At 46.1% G+C, this 23,891-nt stretch overlaps 1 protein-coding gene across 1 annotated transcript in view; it reads left to right on the forward strand.

Moving 5' to 3' along the window:
* The window catches only part of LOC310955593 (voltage-dependent calcium channel gamma-7 subunit-like), a gene marked incomplete at its 3' end in the record, with an annotated part of 84,297 nt that extends 61,357 nt beyond the window's left edge, over positions 1–22,940 (forward strand). The window contains exons 2-6 of the mRNA XM_083925509.1: positions 3,745–3,940; positions 6,534–6,620; positions 9,588–9,728; positions 15,813–15,958; positions 22,419–22,940. Of these exons, the coding sequence (XP_083781635.1) occupies positions 3,745–3,940; positions 6,534–6,620; positions 9,588–9,728; positions 15,813–15,958; positions 22,419–22,940 (1,092 nt within the window). The remainder of the gene's footprint in view (positions 1–3,744; positions 3,941–6,533; positions 6,621–9,587; positions 9,729–15,812; positions 15,959–22,418) is intronic.
* Between the last annotated feature and the right edge of the window lie 951 nt (positions 22,941–23,891).

Raw genomic sequence — 23,891 nt, forward strand, 5'->3', positions numbered from 1 at the left:
TGCTAAAGCTGCTGCCCCGAGACCCGACCCCGGATAAGAGGCTGAAGATGAGATGAGATGAGATGAGATGAGATTTAGAGACCAAACAAACAAAAAAACTCCTCAAAAATCCGAACATAACCCACTGCAGAAGGGAAAGAAAGACAAACGGCTCTGAAATCACAGCATCAGAAATGATATTGACGCTGACATTAACACATCGACGTATTCCTCTGACACCTACATCCTGTCACGTGTTGCCCAAAGTATAGATTTGCTCAGACTGCATGTGTCAATATTTCCATAAATGTTGTTTATTCACAGCACTGCAGACAATTTATAAATGCACACTGAGCCCACGGCATGTTTTATTGAATTAATTAATAGTTTGCACTGTGGCTGCAGGGGGTGCGCGGCATGTGGCCTGGCTGTTAATGTGATTGTATGCAGCCTTGTCGCAGAGCCAGGACAAGTTTCTTTAGGGTCATGTGAAAATAGTTTGATTTAACATAAATGTCAGATAGTAATACAAAAGGCAATTGGATTCAGGGAGGCCTCGCTTGTGTCTGCTCAGTCCACCAGTGTGTTCGGCAGCATTTTAGGTCGGTGTTTACTGTTTTGGCGTTAGCAGTCCATGGTTTTTCTAACGCCGGCTTCACTGACAGAGACCACCTCATGTTGAATGTGACCTCCATTTTGACTGGATGGATGAGGGTGTGTGTGTGTGTGTGTGTGTGTGTGTGTGTGTGTGTGTGTGTGTGTGTGTGTGTGTGTGTGTGTGTGTGTGTGTGTGTGTGTGTGTGTGTGTGTGTGTGTGTGTGTGTGTGTGTGTGTGTGTGTGTGTGTGTGTGTGTGTGTGTGTGTGTGTGTGTGTGTGTGTGTGTGTGTGTGTGTGTGCGTGTGTGCGTGCGTGTGTGTGTGTGTGATACAGGAGGTTGAAGGTTTGACGCTCAAACAGGACAAATGAGCCTCTGAGGGCGCAGTGTACTACCATAAAACCTTCTGTATTTGTAGTAATCACTGTGTGTGTGTGTATGTGTCTGTGTGTGTGCGTGTGTGTGAGAGAGACAGATTGGGGATTATTCTCAGTGTGTCATCTGAAATGATGCATAGGAGAGACAGCGTTTCTGCCACCTAGTGAGTGTAAAACTGCACTGCGTGTTACCTGGAAGCCTCACACACTGTGCTGCAGGAGACCAGCGCGGGCTCAGTGGATGATCAGACACATCGGGCTGTGATCACGGCCACGTTTTCTGTCTGTTTTAGAGTGAAGTTTTAACCTTTTTAATGTTTTTTTTTTCTGTCTCTGGATCAAACAATGATTTTATTATAAATAAGATGCTTTCGTCATTTTCAAAGATTCAAAATTTAGCTAATTAACAAGGTTTTCAGGTAAAAGGAATTTGTATTTGCACTTAAATAGCACCTTTCTAGTCTTCTGACACACTAGTCACATTCACCCATTCACACAGACATTCACACTGATGGCAGTGGACATCTACATACCGTCTAATGTAACCATGCACACCACATTTACACACCCATGTGCAGCACGAGGAGCTATTCTGGGTTCAGTTCTTGTCCAAGGACACTTCGACGTGGGGATCGAACCGCAATCTCTCGAATGGAGGACGACACACTCTTACACTGAGCCACAGTTGGTGCACACAAAAAAAAACAATCAAATGAAATAAACAAAACAAAGAAACAAAGAGCTGCAGTCAAAAAAAATCATAGAAAAATGACCATAAAAATGTGAAATAGATACAATTAAAATACTATATGTTAATGTAGGTGTGGGTGTGGGGTGGGAGGGACCAGCCCTGATCTTTCTTGCCCATCCCCGGTCCTAGAGGCGTACAGCTCCTGGAAGGATAGCAGAATGCAACCAATCGCCTCCTCCGCGGAGCAAATAATCAGCTGCACTTTGCCCTCGTGCTCGATGGTGGCAGCAGCAAACCAGACGCTGATGGTGTCTGGCAGCTGCTGCAGGAAGTGCATCGTCTGTTGAGGATTTTTGGACGTTCTGTTCCCACTTGAGGGGAGATGATGGAGACCTCTGTGTCTGTGAACCGTCTTTTGGTTTGTGGTGGATGATTAGTTAATGCCGGCACCCAGCATTAACAAAGTAATCCCAACAGGAGCATGTGAGTCTGTCACTCTTGGTCACTTTAGTGTTTAAAGGAATAACCTGCTCTTCTTCGCCTTCTGTGTGATGTTATTGTCTGTTGGGTCCAACTCTGTCTTATTTTAATCTCAGAGGATTCACCTCTTGCTGTTTGTGTTCAAATCCTCCATCTCCTCCTTTGCTTTCTTCCTCCGTTGTGGTGTGAAGAAAGTGTTTTCCATCCTGGAGATGGACTGAATATTTGTGGGTATTATTCTTTTCAGCTAGTCACCCTCAGTGCTGATAATGAAGGGTTAATGTTGATGAGGGCCTTCATCCTGTACTCCTCAGGCCTGGACTCCGCTGTCCACTTACACCTCGAGGAGAAAGCCCACTCCTTTGAGGACACAATGTCTACATCCTGGACAGAGAGGACAGATGGTTTGAAAGAGGAGTAAAAGAAGCATCTAAGTAAAAGTAGAGAAACCATCGCTAACCAGAGGAGGAGGTCTGAGACACCACTTATCTCCATTTCACAATGCTGCCCTTACATCCCTTCATTCAACAATCTAACCTCAAAGAACAACTGTTCACAAACAGCCTCCTGTGACTCCAACGACTGTCATTTAGACTCAATAGAGCACCAGACTTGACCAGGACCAGGACCAGGCTTGGACTGGACCAGCACTAACGAAGTCGAAACCAACTTCCCACCAACGACTGCCACTCTAACGACGGTCGTTGGCACTTGGAGCACAAAAGGTTTCAGTGACATCATTGTCCTTGTGAGAGGTTAAATACCTGGATCTCCACACCAGTTAGTTGGACCAGTCCCAGCCTGGTCCTGGTCCTGGTCCTGGTCAGATGCGTACATGAACTGATGAAGCCTCTTGGATGAGAGGTGAAACGTCTTCCTTGACAAATAACCAAGTCCAGTTGCTTTTGACTGAAATTGCTTTGAGGAGAACAACGACCTGGACACGTTTGGCTTACGACCTCATTATGGTTTCTTCTTAAAACCTTTTTCTTTAATTCCCATCTAACAGCCTCCCTTTCTCCCTGCCACGTCTTATCAGTTCCACTATTTGTCAAAAAGTCCTCTACCTCCCAGACCTTTCATAGAACCGCCACTCCACGCTTTTTTGTAAAAGCTTTTCGAGCGTATGTTAATAAAAAAAACAGCACGTTCGGTACGAAGAGCCGTTCAGTGCTTTGATATTTTCAACATGAAAACGGTTCAGTTCGTCCAAGGCTGTTCTCCTCCTCTCTTCTGAGCAGATCTTCCCTCCCATCGTCTTTCATCTCGTCTCGTGTCCGATATTTCATGCATATTTAACAGCTGGAGTCAATGAATGTCAAGAAGGATTCAAATCAGAGGCTCCTCACTCACCGTTTCCGCACCTCTCTGATCTGCCCGTGCATATTTTAAGATTTCCAAGATCAATGAGTTAAATCAATCTTGGTCCGTCCCCTCATCGCCTCTTCTTTCTCACACACTGGCTTGTTTCTGTTCTTGAATTCATCACGTATCCTTAAATAAACACACTGAACTCTTTCCTATCAGCTTCTTATGTTTATTCATTTGAATCCGTGCATGTATCCATGTTCTCTCCTGATCCCACATCTGATCAGGACCCATGTTTCCTTTGTCTCCACAGATGAGTTCGTTCAGTACGAGGGCTCTGACGCTGCTCTCATCGATTTTCGGTGCCTGCGGTTTGCTGTTGGTCGGCGTCGCCGTGTCAACAGACTACTGGCTGCTGATGGAGGAGGGAATCATCCTGCAGCAGAACCAGACCACCGAGGTTAAGATGGCGCTTCACTCCGGCCTCTGGAGGGTCTGCTTCGTGGCCGGTTGGTAACAATCTATCTGCTGATTCTTACATCTCTAAAGTATGTAGACCAACATGTGACGAGTCCCCCATGACTCCACTTATAGACCTGTTTCAACAAACATGGGCAACATGTAGAACAATGAATGGGCAGGCGGCTAATTGCATGATAACTTGATCATTTAGCCGGCTGCGATACTGCGATAACTTTTTTTGTGTCCCTCTATGAAAGAGACTGGACGACATGAGTTTTCACTTTGGTGCAGTTAACCCTCGTTTTGTGTCAGTCACTCCTCGTCCGCACGCCCTGGCGCCCCTGGTGTTCCCCAGAGTGCAGCATGAGAGCCCTGTGAGGGGCAAGTTAGAGGACACGCTAGTTGAGATTTGGAGGTATAAAAACAAAGATGGGGTTGGTTTCAAAGCCGAACGCCGCAGCTGCCATGTGGGAGCACATCGGGTTCAAACTGAATGACCGCGGTGAAGCACTTCACCTGATGGAGTCCCTTTTATTGATTGTGTTTGGTTGTTTTGTGGGTGCACTTCCATTTTTATATGTGATTATCATTATATCAGTTGAAAATGGCCTCAAAACGAGGATATTATCGCTTCTCGCAATCATTTCTGGGACATTTATTGCCCTGCAAAATTTGTTATCAGGCCTTGGTGGCATGAATGAGAGTACAGGAGAGCACAGGCAGGTTTGGGTGGTAGATGGGTCAAAGTAACAGCAAAACCATTACAAACACACTTATTTTAACCCTACCCACAATGCTTTTACCAACCCTCACCTAACCATGTTGTTTTGATTGAATTCATAACGTTAAAAACACGACACACAACTGTAGAGGAGCATTGTGTGTTCGACACGCAGGGCTACCCAGAGCATTGACAAGTGACGCCAAAGGGTCCCGTAAAAAAACGTATGTGAGTTGGGTTGAGGACATTGAACCCCCCGTGAAACGTTTGTCACTATTAGAATTTGATCCATTTAGTCCGATAAGGTTTAGAAAGTCTAGAAGAGCCTCCTGATTAAACCATTTTATCCATATCCATAGCTGAAGCACTCGACAGGAAGTAGCCAAGTATTTTTTACTGTTTTTAATAAACATCAGTTGAACTTTTTTGGCCTCATGTGACACTGAGCAGCTTTCGATCGAACGGGTCCTCGAACGCTGCGTCCATTTGTCTTTAGACACCCATGGACAGAGGGTCAGACTCACCTGCGTTAGATGGCTATTAAACCCCTGACATCACATCTAACGTTTGCAGGTTTACAGCCAAAGATTCTGTTCAAATGTCACTTTTTACATTTAAAGCAGAGACAACACAAACAAGTAGAGCTGTGTGTCACCTCCGGTTGAATTTTGCCTTTAAAGATGGTGGCGACCCATTCAAAAAACAAAACAAAAAGATAAGTGTTCATTCATGCATACAGAACACACACACACACACACACACACACACACACACACACACACACACACACAGAGCAGGGTGGCCACCACAGATACAAATAACTGTCCTTATTGCAGTAGCTGTCTCAGTGTTTCGGGTCAGGATGGTGTTGCTCTGGGGAGGCGGCCATGTTTGTGTTTCCCTGTTGTCTGACGCCTGGTACAAAAGGTCAGAGGAGGAGAAAACGCTGGTGGCATTTGGAACAGCCGTGTGTGTGTGTGTGTGTGTGTGTGTGTGTGCGTGCGTGTGTGTGTGTGTGAGAGAGAGCGAGTGTGTGTGTGTGTGTCTGAGAAAGGAGAGAAAAAGTCTACATGCATCATTTTGTTGACATATTTTTGTGCGTATATAGGTGTTTGTGTGTGTGCGTGTGCATGTGTGTGTGTGTGTGTGTGTGTGCGCCTGTGTGTGTGTGTGTGCCTGTGTGCGTGCATGTGTGCATGTGTGTGTGCATGTGTGTGCGTGCGTGTGTGTGTGTGTGTGTGCGCCTGTGTGCGTGCATGTGTGCGCGTGCGTGCGTGTGTTTGTGTGTGTGCGCCTGTGTGTGTGTGTGTGTGCCTGTGTGCGTGCATGTGTGTGTGTGTGTGTGTGTGCATGCATGTGTGTGTGCATGTGTGCGTGCGTGTTTGTGCGTGCGTGTGTGTGTGCGTGCATGTGTGTGTGCATGCGTGTGCGTGCGTGTGTGTGAGTGTGTGTGTGCCTGTGTGTGTGAGTGTGTGCGTGTGTGTGTGCGTGTGTGTACATACAGTTTAATGTTAATTATCGCGTCTGTATTCAGCTCCTCTCTCTCAGCCCAGTCCGTGTTTTCTCCTGAACCTCCTGACCTTCATCCGTCTCCTGCGTCTTATTCACTTTTTCCTCTCTCTCTCCGTCCTCTGCCTCCGTTTCCCTCTCTTCATAATCTCTTTTGGGGTCTCTCTATCCTCTCTCACCTCTCTTTTTCACTCGCCCTTTGGAAATCTCTTTGTTTGTCTCATTCTCGGCCTCTCCGTCTGCCCTTTCTCACTGTTTTCTAAACTTCTGTTTTGTTATTTGTTAGTTTATTCTGGTTTCATTTCCATATTTAAATATCTCCATATTGTGTTTGACCCAGACAAGACACAAATGCCTCCCACTCATCTCTCTCTCCTCTGTTCCCTTCTCTCTCTCTCTTTCTCTCTCAGGACCAGAGAAGGGCAGATGCGTGGCGTCAGAGTATTTTACCGAGCCAGAGATAGAGATCACCACCGAAAACACAGCCAACATACTCAGTAAGTCACATCCCCACATACACGAGCACGTACATTAGATCATAATCACTTGAGTTTGATGGATTTTACCATCGTCGTTACCATCTTTACCTTTTAAGATTTACAACTTATATTCTTTATATAAGCTTTAAATGTGATTCACAGCACAGCAAACCTGTTTAAGGAGACATCAGAATAATTTACTTTAAGGGCGTACTCACACTGTCCTTCCGTACCGCGACCCGGGCTTTAGGGTACTTGTCCCCCCTCCCTCTCCCCCCGCGCCCCAGCCCCGTTTGTACTCACACTGCCAGGGCCGGCCAATGCTTCTTGCTGTCCATATGTCATCACGCCGTAACACGTCACACGCATTGATCGCGTGTGTGTGTGTGGCTTTGTTAACAAATCTTTCCGTAGACCTCAGAGTTTTTGTGCGTCTTGTCGACTGTTTTTGAATATTTTCATCCGACCAAATCTGCAGTAAACACTCCACCTCCGCATCACACCAACGTGAACCTTTCACCGCCATTGTTTGAAATGTCCGCGCATGGTCCTTCCTTCTATTTACATGTCCGAACAGGCGGACATAACGCTATTGCCGTAGGGCTCGTGCTTGTGCTCGTACACGTGCGCACGCTCGTGCTCGTACATGTGCAAACGGCTCCGCTAAAGCACACCTCTTTCAAGCCGGCCGTGGACGGCCCGCTGGCAGCAGTTATGCGCGGAGCAGGTGCACTCACACTGCTTAAAGGAACTAGGCTTTAGCTGAAAAAACGGTTTTGGCCCCGGCCAGAAGGACAGTGTGAGTGCGCCCTAACACTCCGACTTTATTGCACTTTAAACCGCAAAAAAAGCAAAAATATGCGGACCATTGTTGGTCCTCATCGGGGCTTATTTAAGGTATTTTCCAAGAGAACCCAACGTGTGTTTTATCCACAGTTTGTTTGAGTAAACAAAGAAAACAATCATCTCTCTTTTGTTGTTTTTATTATTAGTTTTTGGCTAAAACGGAGTCAGTGTGCAGAAATGCAGAGAGCGGCCATTATAGCCTGATCTGTGGTCGGAGGGTGTATTATCCTCAAGTCCTAAAAGTCAACAGGCTTCACGCATGCTGCTGCAGCCACACGGCATCCGCAGTTATCAAGTGCAGCCAAAACTTAACCCGCCCCTTTACTGCCACATCGTTACTGCCACGCCGTTACTGCATTAGAGCGGCAGATATAAAAGGTCATCTCATCTCATCTCATCTCATCTTCACCCTCTTATCCGGGGTCGGGTCTCGGGGGCAGAAGCTTTAGCAGGGGACCCCAAACTTCCCTTAACCCCACATTAACCAGCTCTAACTGGGGGATCCTGAGGCCAAACGTTAAATCTGAGTGTTGTAGAAATGGAGTCCCACTGCAGAACATTTCTTTATCTCATGTATAAAGGTTCCTGATTTATTCTTGATCTCCCGCCCTGAAGGACAATCACATGTAAATATAAATATTTCATACAAGCTTTGGAAATATGACCTAATTTTCAAACATTTCCAGAAATGATACTCAACATGTGTCGCGGGTTTACACCAAACACAGCCTAAAGCAACCAACCTAAATGTGTATTTGCTTGTTTTCTTTGAAGCAAAATAGCCTAACATCTCAAAATGAACCTGTGCATTTTAAAAAAATGTTTTTTTCCGGTAGTCCCCCCTTAAGTAAAAAAATATCAACACAATCGATTTGATTTAAGCTTCTTTTCCCTTCTACAAGGCTAACTATGCTAGCCAAAGAAAGCATGTTTATCTTTAAAGACCCCCGTGTTCACTGAATCATTTTTGGGCCAAACAGTGAATGAATGTGAGGAGCTCGCTGAAGGTCCCCGCGGAGCTATCCTGTCTCTGAGCTGTTTTAATGATTAAAGATGTTGACACTGTGAACTGGCTTCAGAGTGCTCTGCCCTCCATCTCTGTGAAGTACAACACACTGGTGTTGGAGGCACCGGGGGGTGGGGGTGGAGGTTGGAGGGGGGGCATTTGGTCCATTTAATGCTGGATAAATGTCCTCGGGTAAGAGCACGAGTCATAACACTGCAGTTGCACCGTGGGAGAAGTCGCTAAATAAATCATACGCTGCCTCGTTCAACGTAACCCTGAGTGATCTCCTGCAGACCTCTGCTTAAGAGTGTGCAGTAAAGATACACACCTGTTGCCTCATGTCAGACAGGAGCGTCGACATTCACTATGCTCACTTGAACAGGGGTAAAATAATTAAATCATGCTGCTGATTTCCGAGGGGTTATCAGACTTGGACGCTCAAAACAATGTATTCACCGTTTTACAGCTGCAACAGTAGCGACAACAGACTCTGTGGAAGCACTTTTAGCTTAAAGTTGGTTGTGATTGGCCAGTAATGGAAAAACACATCTTGACAACAGTGTTAGTTCTGATCATGGCGCTGATTGTGTAATAGTTACTCCCCACACGGTGCTGACTGGCTCTTCTGTGTTGTTTTAACTGATAAAACCACAGTTTCGTGTCACGATGCCACACAAATCAGTCTGTGGAGTGGGCGGAGTCTGAGGTCTGGAGCCAGACAAATGAAAATGGGTATTTGAAAACACATAAAAAGGTTTTTTAAAAAACCCGTCATCAGAAAAAGGGCTATCCTCAATTTCAGAAATAATAGTAATTTATTTAGCATGAAAAAGCATAAACACACTAATCGACCAAAGAGATCTTGGTCGACAAAGATCCAAATGGCCCATTAGATGACTAAGTGACTTAAAGAGGGGGGGGCATCCTAATCAGAAAATACCTATTTAGTTATTCAAATCATGGATTTTCTACATTTTGCACGTTATGGTTATGAGTTTCCAGGAAAACACGTGAAATTCTTGAACTCAAATTCACCTCACATTGCAACCTGGCATCCCTTTGTGGGTTATAAGACGTGTCTCACTGTTTTTAACCACGTCTGTTCTTCTCCAAACGTCCTCTCTGTCCTCCAGAAATGGTCCGAACTGCCACCCCCTTCCCTATGGTCTCCCTGCTCTTCGTCTTCACCGCCTTCGTCATCAGCAACATTGGACACATTCGGCCGCAGCGCACCATCCTCGCCTTTGTTTCCGGGATTTTCTTCATACTATCAGGTACAAGGCGCACACAGAGGGGGGGGGAACGTACACTACAAACAAGTCATTAAAGTCCGTCCCGCCTCGTTTCACAGCAGGAGAAACGAGGTTCGCTAACAATCAAAAATTCACACAACACAAATTTTATCCTCCTGTGGAACCACGACAGACTGCAGGCTTTTCTTGTCACGGTTTGTTTCCACACTTTCCAATTACTCTGCTGTGTCTCGGAGTCGTCGCAAAGCAGCCTGGGAGACAAACCTCAGTACACAGCGGTGGGAGAATCTGTGAGGATCGACCACATTTTCTAGGAATACTAAATGCGCCTTGCTTAGTGAATTCATGCCAAAAGTAAAATACAGCAAACTCCGTCCAACTAATAGGGCAGATGCAGCGCTGTGAGGATTATTTCTCTGTGTCCCGGCCGGACGCGCCCCCAAAGGTTTATGATGAAGTGACTGAATCGGGGCCGGGAACTCTCCTCGGCTGCTCTGGGGTCACTCTTTTCCTTGCCTCGCTTTAAATCGAAGGCTTTGGAGAAGACTTAAAACTTCTCCCGTTACTACAGATGATAAAGCTTCAGAGCTGGTGTCGTATCGGAGATTTAAGAACAGCTGAAGTTACAGTTTGTGGGATTACTTTTTGACCGGCTTGTCCTCTAACTGTCTGTTGCAACATCAGTTTTCTTTTATGTTCTGCAGCTTTCAACATTTTGTTTTGCCGGTTGTCCTTGAAGACACCGTCACAGCTGCAGGTTACAGCACCACAATATATAAACAGTGTGTGCAAAGACTTTGTAGCACCTTGTTAAGAGTCAAACAGCTACGGTAAGATGTATGAAGTTCATTCATTCATCTTCAACCGCTTGTCCCTGTCCCTGTTAAGCTCCTCCCTCACCTGTCGGATTAAATAAGATGCAGCGGAGCAGAGGTTGAGAAGCAAGCTTGTTAGACTCACCATTCTTCAAGGTTAATGAAGACATCTGAGTGGATGGAAGAATCTCATTTCCCTTCCAGTTGACAGCTCGTCAGACCGTACCTTGTTCTTGCTGCTGGCTGAACAGTGAACAGGATTTAATTCCTAATAATTGCCCTCCACCGAGGCGGCCACAGGGCGCCAGTGATGTGATGTCTCGCTGCAGGCTTTTGGGTAAAAGTGAGGACTTAAACCAAACAGTCTGGAAGGCGACTTTGTTGTAGTTTGACATTTCAGTCAGAGAGCTGGTAATGAGGAGGTCGGTTTTCTTCAGGATGACACGTTTTTGGTCTGAGCCAAAAATCTCACATTGTCTTGCTGCAGTAAGCGGACTGGACACCAACCTTCAGTTCAGTCACATCTATACGAGCTATGTAGCTGGAAGTGCTGTGTGGAAAAGGTTCATCACACCCTTTTATAGACCCACATGGCAGACTGTATGAAAGACACGGACTCACCTTCCAGTTTCACAAAGGCACATGCACAAAGGCAGCTCCGTAAAGACATTGTCTGGCCTGAAAAGAGCCCTGACTTTAACTTCATCCAACATCTTTGGGATGAACTGGAGCTCTGACTGTGATCCAGGTCGTATTGCCCCACATCAGTGTTGGACCTCACTGAAGCGCCTGTGGCTGTATGGGGGCAAATCCCAGAGTAAGAAAACCAGAAGAGTTGAGGCTGTTTGAGGAGTAAAGTAGTGTCCATGATTTTGGAATGACATGTTTAACAATCACATCACACACATCTATGTAATGTTTTAGTGGACACGTACTTTTGGCCCATTTCGGCCGCTTGTACCCGCACCCTGGTTCTTTCTGTCATGACCCAGCTTTCATGACCACAGGTGAGGGAAGGAATGAAGATTGACAGGTAGATCGAGAGCTTTGCCTTCTGACTCAGCTCTCTTTTCGTCACAACGGTGCGATAAAGCGAAGGGGTTCCTCAGGAGGGTGGCCAGAGTCTCCCTTAGAGATAGGGTCAGAAGTTCGGCCATCCTTGAGGAACTCGGAGTAGAGCCTAGTGCTCCAGTTGAGGTGGTTCAGGATCATCTGGTAAGGATGAACCCTGGGCGCCTCCCTAGGGAGGTGTTCCAGGCACGTCCAGCTGGGAGGAGGCCTCGGGGAAGACCCAGGACCAGGTGGAGAGATTAGATCTCCACACTGGCCTGGGAACGCCTCGGGATCCCCCAGTTAGAGCTGGTTAATGTGGCCCGGGAAAGGGAAGTTTGGGTTCTCCTGCTAGATCCCGGATAAGAGGTTGAAGATGAGTGAGTGAGTGATACTCTTGGCCACAGTGTATTTTTAAGAGCCTGCTCCTGACAAAAGGAACCTTAGGAAAGACTTGCACTCAAACATGAACCACAGGAGTTTGACCATGGTGTTTCACATGCACCAAAACACGGCAATTGGCCATTAGAAGGGAAGATTATGTAGTTTTTTTTAAATTGGCATGCATATTTTTTTAGGAAAGGAACGTTGTTTGATTGGCTTCAAAGATGCACACAAGTCAACATAAAGCCAGACACCAACAATCTGCAGACGAAGGGTCTAAAATAGCAGGATACACTAACGTATGAAAGAATTCATCTGCCTGTTGCGTTTAAACTGAGGGACTCTGAATAGCATGTAGCAGTAAGGTTGCAGATTGCAACTGAATGCCCCTCCCCTCACCCCTCCCTTTACCAGCGTATAGGAGAATCTACGGTGGCCTTTAGGTGACAGAACAACAGGGACCCTCTCTAGAGCCATTGTTTGGTTTGTCCGTTCTGGGCTATACCACATGGTGGTGCCACATGGCTTGTTCCCCGTGTAGATATGAAGGGCTCGTTAAAAACACAGATTCTTAGTTTCAGGTGATTATAAAACAATGACACCATTGTTAGCAATATTCTCTTCTATTTTTACAACCAGTTCAAATCCTACACACTGCTCCTTTTTAAGTGAAAAAGACATAACAAATAAGAAGTTTGCACCTTCATGTAATTCATCTTTTTGTGTCTCTGAGGATAAACGTGTGTCCTCTGTTCTCTCACTGAACCTCCTGCTTCATGTGTATCCGAGTCCTGTTGTGCAGGAGAGTCACTGAAGCCAAAAGGGTGACATCACTTCCCCGTGTCGCTGCAGGACAGCTGGGTGACGTCTGTGGTCAGTTACCTCGAGTGCAGGGTCGAGCGTTCAGCTGATTAAGGGGTTGTTTGGATTTTTGTCTCTTGCTCTGAGCAGACAGGATGACATCACCTTCCTGTTTCTGCAGCTCGTGGTTGTTGTTTTTTTGCACGAGTGAGCTTTACCTCACAGATGCTAGCTTAGCATGGTGGACTGCTGACTGGACACTTGGACAGACGCGACAACCATGATGTCATGGGCATGTCACCGAGCCAAGATGGAGGAAAACACATGCATGCATACACATAAATCAAAACATACAGATCTGAACACACACCAGATCAGTGTGTGTGCAGATTTAACACACTGGCAGCTGTTGGACAAAAGCACAAAATGCTTTCTATCCTTTCTTTATTTTGTTATATATTTAAGTTTAACAATCAGTGGTGTTTTAGAGCCACTCTGTAGCAAAACCAGTTTGTCTCAGTCAGCGAGTGTCATGAAAAATGCCCTTCAGTCACAGTCCAGCCTGACATTTCAACATGGCGGCTGTGGAGCAGCTGTTTCCTCCCGTTTCTCCTGTCTGTCCTTAACTTCTCTCCTCCAGTTCTCTCTCTTTTCCCCCTCTCTCCCTCTGTGAATGTGTGTGCGCGTGTTCATGCACGTGTCGCCCGCACAAGAGAGCTGAGGTGTGCATTCAGTCACAACGCTGCCATCTGATGGCCAACACGGAGAATTACAAGTCTCACTTTAATATTCTCTTTCCATTTTTCACAGTTAAATCCAACAGTTTGACATCACCTCCGTATTATGGAAGTGACTGATAAAACATGAAATAAAGAGCGTGTTTCAAGTCTTTATGTTTTAAGTCTCTTTCTGCAGCACGCTCTCCGGAGGTTACCTGTCAATCAAACCCAAGTTTAAAGCACAAGTCATTAAAGTCAATGACATTTTAGAGGACAGAAACATATTTTTCAGTGGAGGGGGACTGTAAACACAACTTGTGGTTTCACACAGGACACAGACTGATCTCTTGGGTCAAAACCATGTGTTTGTTTTACCCTTACCCTTGAATACGCCTTAAACTGAGCCTGGTGCGTCTCATACGGACACCAAAGGGTGCCTTGTGCGTCTCCACATCGCTGACACAGCCTGATAGCAGAGATAGCAGTGGGGGAGGAGAGCGCCTGATGTGTTGTGAGGCAGAGTAGTCGTTATCAGACGCTGAGGGCCACCGACCAAACTGCTGTATTTGACAAGTTGGGATTGAGAACGGGTTGCAAATATAGTTGACATTGACGCAGCTGCACTGGTTGTTAGAAGTCAGACAGTGCTTCTAGTAACTGCTAACACCACCTCTGTTACATTAAACCGTTTCAAGGTAGAAGGGAGGAGGAGTTAGCACTAGAAATGGCTTCGCTAGATCACTATATATAAGTCATAGATATACTGTAAGTGCAGACCACAAGCAGCACGGGCTGTCTGACCGATCAGAATCAGAAAACCTTTAATGTCCCACAGACAGGGAAATTCTTTTGTCACAGCAGCAACAGAATATGACAAAATAAGGTAAAAAATAGCAAAAATAAACAATAAAGTTAAATTTAAAAGGGAAGAAATAGAAATAGACATATGTACATATACACATGATATAGTGCAGTTGTTCTTGTTTTGTTTATTTGTAAAAAATGAATAAATATGATTAAATAAGTCCAAATAGTGCAAAAAGCAGAAGTGCCCATAGTACAGACATATTGCACAGTGCAGGGTACAGGATGAGGTCAGTAGTCTATTGGGAGCAGTGCTGATTGTAAAGTCTGACAGCAGCAGGAAGGAAGGACCTGTGATACCTCTCCGATCACGTCGCATCCTCTGCACGTGTAGTAACATATTTTAGGAGGAGCACGTCCGCTCCACGGAGCCACAGAGCCTCTGCGACACCCCTAAACTCTAAAGCCTAAATCCAGCTTAACGTGTTTTGTAATGAAAGTCCACGCTGACTAGTTTTTATGTGTTTCATTACTGATAAAGTTGCGTTGTACTGTACGTTAACAAATCACGTATGTGTGTTTTTGAGAGAAAAAGAGCTGTGAGGTGATTTTTTCAAAGCATCTTTTCTGCGTGTCAGACTTTCGCTGCTGGAGGATTTTGGAGGTCAGCTGCAGTGGTTTAGTCTCTCGACAGGGGTGGAGGAACTCACACTCCTAATGAGGGTTCACTGTGTCCGTGTGTGTGTGTGTGTGTGTGTGTGTGTGTGTGTGTGTGTGTGTGTGTGTGTGTGTGTGTGTGTGTGTGTGTGTGTGTGTGTGTGTGTGTGTGTGTGTGTGTGTGTGTGTGTGTGTGTGTGTGTGTGTGTGTGTGTGTGTGTGTGTGTGTGTGATTGTCCTTGTTTATCTCTGTAATACAGCACAGCCTGCTGTTGGGGTTTCTCAGCCTATTTACAGTACAAGGAGGACATGTTATCATTAGCTCCACCAGCTACAGAGCACGCACAACACAAAGAGAATAAAAACCTATTCAAATGGGATTATTATTGCAGGGTAACACGGGCAACGCAGCATTAGCCTCCTGGGTTTTCTAGTTTTCCATCGTTTGTAGGAATTTTGTGAGGGATGGAAGAAACAAAAATAACTAAATGTCATAATGTCTCAGTGAGTTTATCTGGCCCGGCTGCTCCACTCAGAACAACCTCTCCGCCCCCGAACACTTGGTGCTTTAAAGTGTACCTACAGTGATTTTTCATTAAAAGTTTCCGCATGAGTTTCTCTTTGACCTCCAGGAGGTTTGACGAGACGAGATATCTGGCTGTCAGCTAACATCCACACGGCTGGAAGAGCAGTGAGGATGTCAGTAAGGTCAGCACCATGGACAGAGTGTGTGTTCACTTTAAAGATGCAGGAGGTGAAGGTTTGACGCTCAAACAGGACAAATGAGCCTCTGAGGGTGCAGTGCACTACCATGAAACCTTCTGTATCTGTAGTAATCAGTGTGTGTGTGTGTGTGCGTGTGTGTGTGTGTGCAGGTCTCAGTCTGGTGGTAGGTCTGGTCCTGTACATCTCCAGTATTAATGACGAGGTGATGAATCGACCCAGAGAGCCAGAGCAGTTCTTCCACTACCGCTACGGCTGGTCCTTCGCCTTCGCCGCCTCCTCCTTCCTGCTCAAAGAGGTAATGGAAGCACAATACACACACACACACACACACACACAAACACACACAGATTTTGTCATGCATAAACATTTGCGTGTGTAGTGCATGTACACTAGTGATGGACAGATACGTCGGCGTGCCGTTGTTATCGGCCAACTTTCGTGCTGCTGCGTTCGCCGATTTCTTTATTTCCAATCAGGCGTCCGAAGGCAGGTGTGTGTTGCTGGAGACGCCTTTTTGAAGTTCACTCATCACTAATCTCACTCATCTCACTCATCGTCGTGGGCTAAAGCTGATCGGCCCTAAAAAACCCACATTGGTCGATCTCTAATGTACACAAATGCAGACACACACTGCAGATGTGTTAAAGTAAACACACACTCGCGGTTCACTGTGACACCAATGTGCACTGATGCTTAACATTTACTGACACTGTGTAACTGACAAAGGAGATAATACGCACACACACACACACAGACACACAGACACACAGACACACACACACACACACACACACACACACACACACACACACACACACACACACACACACACACACACACACACACACACACACACACACACACACACACATTGTTTGGTTCCTGACTTGGATGCTGACCAACCACCGTTTAGCTAAACACACTCGAGCATGTGCACAAACGCAGACACACAGATTGCTTGTAGCTCGCTTCTCAAATGCAGACTTTATTCAGCTAAACACACACACTCTCACACACACACACACACACACACATACACACACACACACACACACACACACACACACACACACACACACACACACACAGATTGTTTGGATCCTGACTTGGATGCGGACCAACCACCGTTTTGCTAAACACACTCGAGCATGTGCACAAACGCAGACACACAGATTGCTTGTAGCTCACTACTAAAATGGCTTTATCCAGCTAAACACACACACTCTCTCACACACACACACACACACACACACATTGAAAAGTGCCTGCGTAGGAGCCCGTCATCCTGCCTGCATCAATATTCATAAATGTTAATAGCTTGAATACTTGAGGGCAGCAGCTCGGTCGCAGCCCCGCTTCAAATGCATCCGAATGTTCCTTCTCTCTCTCTCTTCGTCCTCTACTTTTATCTTGTCTCTTCCTTCTTCCTTTTATCTTCCGTTCTTTAATCCTCTGTTGTCCCTTCCTCTCTCTCTTTTCTTCTTCTCTTATCTCGTTCCCTGTCCTCTTGCCTTCCTGTCTTATCTCCTCTCTGTCTCTTTTTTCCCCATCTCCTCCGAGTGCTTTCTAGTTTTTAGTCCTGATGACTCGTCCCTGTTTCCCCTCCTTTTTCCCTTCATCCCTCCTCCTCTCCTCTTGTCTCCTCCCATTTTACTCTCCTCTTCTTTCACATCTGTTTCCCTTCCTCCGTTCTTTATTTCCCAACTTGACTTTATCTTTTTGTCCTCATCATCTGTTCTCACTCCTCCTCTCTTCATCTTTACCTTCTCGTATCGCTCTTCCCTCCTCGTCTTCCTCATCTATTTCTTCTTTTCTGCCTTTCCTCCATTTCCTTATCGTCTTCCCTTATCCACCGTTCCCTCTCTTCTCTTCTTTTTATTTATCCTCTACATTTATCTTTTCTCTTCCTCTTCTTCATCTCCTGCTTTTTTACATCTTCTATCTCTCTATCCTTGCTTCTTCCATCATTCTGTCTTTATCGTTTTCCCTTCATCCATCCTTCCTCCCCTTCCCTCGTTTCCTCTTCCCTCTTTTCCTCCCTTCTCTCCCCTTTGTTACCTTTCCTCTCACCATCTACCGTCTCCTCCTCTCCTCTTGTCTCCTCCCATTTTACTCCCCTCTTCTTTCACATCTGCTTCCCTTCCTCCGTTCTTTATCTCCCAACTTGACTTTATCTTTTTCTCCTCATCATCTGTTCGCACTTTACCTTCTCGTATCGCTCATCCCTCCTCGTCTTCCTCATCTATCTATTCTTTTCTGCCTTTCCTCCATTTCCTTATCCTCTTCTCTTATCCACCGTTCCCTCTCTTCTCTTCCTTAAAGTTGCCTCTCTTATCTATCGTCTACATTTATCTTTTCTCTTCCTCTTATCATCTCCTGCTTTTTTACATCTTCTATCTCTCTATCTTTGCTTCTTCCATCATTCTATCTGTATCGTTTTCCCTTCATCCATCCTTTCTCCCCTTCCCTCTTTTCCTCTTCCCTCTTTTCCTCCCTTCTCTCCCCTTTGTTACCTTTCCTCTCACCATCTACCGTCTCCTCCTCTCCTCTTGCCTCCTCCCATTTTACTCTCCTCTTCTTTCACATGTGCTTCCCTTCCTCCGTTCTTTATTTCCAACTTGACTTTATCTTTTTGTCCTCATCATCTGTTCGCACTTCTCCTCTCTTTATCTTTACCTTCTCGTATCGCTCTTCCTCATCTATTTCTTCTTTTCTGCCTTTCCTCCATTTCCTTATCCTCTTCATTCTTTCTTCTCCTCTTCCCTTATCCACCGTTCCCTCTCTTCTCTTCTCCTCTTCTTCATCTCCTGTTTTTGTATCTTCTATCTCTCTATCCTTGCTTCTTCCATCATTCTATCCCTATCGTTTTCCCTTCATCCATCCTTTCTCCCCTTCCCTCTTTTCCTCCCTTCTCTCCCCTTTGTTACCTTCCCTCTCACCATCTACCGTCTCCTCCTCTCCTCTTGCCTTCTCCCATTTTACTCTCCTCTTCTTTCACATGTGCTTCCCTTCCTCCGTTCGTTATTTCCCAACTTGACTTTATCTTTTTGTCCTCATCATCTGTTCTCTCTTCTCCTCTCTTTATCTTTACCTTCTCGTATCGCTCTTCCTCATCTATTTCTTCTTTTCTGCCTTTCCTCCATTTCCTTATCCTCTTCATTCTTTCTTCTCCTCTTCCCTTATCCACCGTTCCCTCTCTTCTCTTCTTTTATCATCTACATTTATCTTTTCTCTTCCTCTTCTTCATCTCCTGCTTTTTTATCTTCTATCTCTCTATCCTTGCTTCTTCCATCACTCTATCTTTATCGTTCTCCCTTCATCCATCCTTCCTCCCCTCCCCTCTTTTCCTCCCTTCTCTCCCCGTTGTTACCTTTCCTCTCACCATCTACCGTCTCCTCCTCCCTCATGCTCCTCGTTTTCCTGTTTTTCTCCGCTCCTCCTCTTCTAATCTCTGCTGGAGCTGCGTAACACGGGCTGTTTCACGCGCGCGTACACTTCCAGGGCGGTTGTAACGATGATGTTGTGGATGAATAGTGAATGAGCTGTGAATGCTCAGCAGATGCCCCGCTTAAAAAACATGAATACATTTTGAGCGGCGAGCCCTTTCTGTCAGCTCTCTCAGCAAAAATGACTAGGGATTATTTAATTTCCTCCCCTCCTGGTGGCAGTGTGTCGCAGTTTAAGGGAGGCTGTTCCTGTTGGTGTTTCAGAAACGCCTTTGTGAGTCAGGGGATGTGCGGAGACGTCTGCAGCTCATTTGGATTCATTCATGTTGAGCTTTCATTGATAGAAATAGACTTAAAAATAGACTTTCAGCGCTGTTTGATGTGTATATTTATCAGATACACATTATTAGCATGACATCTCATCTCATCTTCAGCCTCTTATCCGGGGTCAGGTCGCGGGGGCAGCAGCTTTAGCAGGGGACCCCAAACTTCCCTTTCCCGGGCCACATTAACCAGCTCTAACTGGGGGATCCTGAGGCGTTCCCAGGCCAGTGTGGAGATCTAATCTCTCCACCTGGTCCTGGGTCTTCCCCGAGGCCTCCTCCCAGCTGGACGTGCCTGGAACACCTCCCTAGGGAGGCGCCCAGGGTTCATCCTTACCAGATGATCCTGAACCACCTCAACTGGCTCCTTTCAACGCAAGACGACAGTCAGTCAATAATAAATACAATACAATGTCCAATTACTGCAGCCAGTAGGTAATAGGGGGTGAACTATTTATTTGTTTAGTTAGGTTTAGTTTAGTTCATTTCGAATATGTGGAAAAACAAAATGATCATACATTAATGGGCAGTCATAAAGAAAAGGGGGGAAAAAACACATAGAGAAAAATAAATGTACAATAACAAAGTTTAACAAAGTAAACTGAAAAAATATAAATTCTGTTCACTAAAAGGAGTAGGAAGAAGTATAAACGTATTAAATTCCACCCCTTTTATTAAATATGACTGAAATAACACGTACTGAAATATTTTGCCTTCTATCTAATTTGAATTTAAAAATAAAATGTTTTAATTTTAACGCATTTGAAAAGATCCCCAGCGCTGCCTCTCAATATACTACTACTACTACTACTACTACTACGAAGAAGAAGAAGAAGAAGAATTCCTTTATTAGTCCCACAACGGGGAAATTCAAATTTTTCACGTTACACACACACAGGCCCGAAATACACACACGTGCACAAACAGGACCTATATACATGCAATTAATGGAGAGATGTCAGAGCGAGTGGGCGGCCAGTGACCGGCGCCCCGAGCAGTTGGGGGTTCGGTGCCTTGCTCAACAGCACCTCGGCAGTGCCCAGGAGATGAACTGGCACCTCTCCAGCCACCAGTCCACGCTCCATTCATGGATCTGAGCTACTGCCGCCCCACTACTGTCAATATACTGATCTACATAATAACAAAACAATAAAAACAAGAGCATAACACAACAATTTGTGTTTTGTGAGATATAACGTGCCGACAGGAGTGAGTAATAAAAGTATCGGTGCATATGAATATAATCGGTATTGCACTTCCACAGAGTTGGTGGATTTGAGAAAGAGTGAGGGCTCTGGATCCTTAATGGAGATCATAAAAAAGGAAAGGCTGAGACATTCAGCGCTCCAATTGGATTTTTTAGTGCCACACAAGTGTTTGAGGGAAGAGGCGCTTCTTCAGTGTGTACTCTGGCAACGTCACAGTTATAATAAAAGGTTGTGGCTCCCCCTGACCCCACTCGTGTGTATCGATTGGGAAATTGCCAGAATACACACTGAAGAACGACCTCCTGCCCAGAACTTCCGTGTGTTGACAAAAACTCAAATTGGAGTGCTGTCTTTCTTGGGAAGATCTTACGTTTCACATCCTACCCACACCAAACAGGCACGATTCAGGCTTTCTGTTATAAACGTCAAGTCACTAAGCCCAGGAATAACCCTGATGGAATGAGTCAACTTCTCACCTCGCTGCAGTGAAGTAGAAGTGAACCGCTGGTGTTTCAGTGCACCTTTAGGGAGGCGGAGCCAAAGATTATTTCTATACCAAAGATTGAAATGGTTCAGATGTCCGCGCTCCTAAATGGACGCAGTAAATGTTATTTTTCAGCCATATTTTGCATTACATAAATCAGTAATCTGAGGCGAAGTTGATCCATCAATGTCATTACTGACTTCACTGACTATGGTGCGAAGTCATAATCTGTTCACGTTCACTTCTCCCGTTGGACTCAAAACCCTCAGGACCTGCAGCTGGTCTCCTAAAGAGGCGGAGCCGTGAAACATGTGACAAAGATAAAGCAGGTTACTATGAGTTTCACCGCCCCTGGCTGGGCGTGGTCTGGTGCAACAGACTTCAACCCTAGAGGGCAGTAAAACACTTTACGCTTTCATTGAAGAGTAAATCCACTTACAGAGCTTATAGACGAATCAGGCGAGCCGTCGTTACTGCAGTGGCGTCTCCCTCCAGTGTGCGCAGGCTTGAATGGGAGCTGTCTTTATAAGTGAACCTTTTCTACTTTTACCTGTACTTTTAATGCAGCTTTACTTTTGACAACGATCCAGGGAAGTCGTGAAGAACCCGTGCAACTCTCTGCTGCTCCAACAGCATTGGGAAAGTTGAACTTTGGAAAAAAACTGAATGCGAACGACACAAACCTTTACCTCATGAAGAGCACCCCTGTATGAGGCCGTACGGTCTACATTGATTCCCTGGGCGTGCAGATGTTCTCTGGAAGTGGATCAAGTATATTAACAGAGGGGACTTTGTTCCCAACAGAAACAGCACGCTCAGTTTTGGTTCACACTCGTCAGTCTTACAGTGAACAGCATGCGGCTGCCTCGCTTAAATCAGTGACAAAGTAATGTCAGCTAAGCTAAGTATGCTTAGCTAGCTAACGTTAGACGCCTCTATCAAGGCTGCCGTGGTCGCACATACTAAATTCACTCAGTGTGGTTTGATTGTGAAATATAACGTAAGTTCTAATAGGACAACCTAATGAGCACAACGTTAACGTCAAGTAGCTGAGGTAAATAATCACAAGCACTCTTCATGAGGTCAAGGTTTGAGAAGGTTGTAGAAAAGGTACATCTATAATGACAGCTCCCATTCATCACGCACATACTGGAGGGAGACGCCACCGCAGCATTGGCGTCCTGTTCACTTCGAGTACTTTGTCGGACTCGTCTATACTTAAGAGATACAGTATGTATGTTGTATATGATGTAGCAGTAACCACTGTATCGTTGTGCGTGTCCATGTGTCCCAGGGTGCAGGAGTGATGTCCGTCTACCTCTTCATGAAGCGTTATGCGGAGGAGGAGCTGTACAGGCCTCACCCCGCCCTCTACCGCCCCCGCATGTCTGAATGCAGCGACTACAGCGGCCAGTTTCTCCATCCAGACTCCTGGCCTCCGCCGCAGCGGGGCCGCAGCGCCTCCGACGTCTCCTCTGACATCTCCATCCAGCTCAACCAGACGCCACCTTCGAAGGCGCAACCCAAGGGTGGCAGCAGCTCCCAGCCCACACCCTCTTCCTCCGGGCCTTCATCAGCAGCCAGCTACCAGCTGCAGCCGGCCTCCTCCTCCTCCACCTCCTCCTCTTACCCACACCCCCTCCACCTGGGTGCCACCTCCACCCTATCCAGAGCATCGCATGGCCACGGCCACCCTCACTCCCACCCTCACCCAAGCGGGCCCCCGCCCCAGTCCCTGCCCATGGGGATGCCACCCTCAGCCGTGCCTCCTCCACGCTATCACACGCACATGCGAATGAACGCCTCGCCATGCTAGGCTATGTTCGCAGAGAAGGGGGGGAGGGGAATCACAACCAGGGGGATTAGATTGGATCCATTACAGCTCTTACACACACACATACACACACACATACACACACACACACACGCACACACACGAATCCTGTATCCTCAAAGTGTGTGGGAGGAGGGATGCAGCAGAAGGAGGGATGTTTAAGGAGATCAAAAAGAGGAGAGAGGAGGAAAGAAAAGAGGAGGGGAGGAGAAGCAAGTGGGCGGAGGGATGACTCACTGCTGATGCCGAGCCCGAAGATGAAGACACTTAACAAAACTTTTAACACGCCGGGAGGGAACACAGGAGGGGAGGAGAGCGGGATACGATGATTAGTAGCAACAAGACGGGTACATTCATCATCGGGGCCGTGATACACAGGTGACAGGGTGAAGCAGCACAGGAAACAGGAAGCTGAATCATTTCCAAAACTCTGTCCATTCACAAAGAGAACAACAAAGTGAAACAGTATATCTAGCTATATTATCCTTTCATCAAACAAGGACTAAGGATACCTTCTGAGATTTAACATCTTTTTGTAATTCCATGGACACGGTTGGGAAGGTCACCTCATTACGTCACTCACTTTCTAAATACACGGTGAAACCATGAAAGCAGCGCTCATAAAAGGCTGAATTAGAAATTAAAAGTAGACTCCTGTTACTTTGACTTATGAGAAACAGGTGGTAGATTCATCATCTTCAAACGCTTGTCCCTGTCAGGGTCGCGGGGGGGGGGGCTTGAGCCTATCCCAGCTGGCATGGGGCGTGAGGCGGGGTACACCTTGGACAGGACGCCAGTCTATCGCAGACAGGTGGTAGATAAAAAACAACAAAACCGTCTTACTATGCCCCTACTTCCCACGCTCTTGCTCGCACCGCGGCCATCTTTGAGCTTGGCCTTCAATTTGGTCTCAACTACACACCTGTAAAGTTC

Source organism: Echiichthys vipera (assembly GCF_963691815.1).
Source record: "Echiichthys vipera genome assembly, chromosome: 13".
NCBI classification, from domain to species: Eukaryota; Metazoa; Chordata; class Actinopteri; order Perciformes; family Trachinidae; genus Echiichthys; species Echiichthys vipera.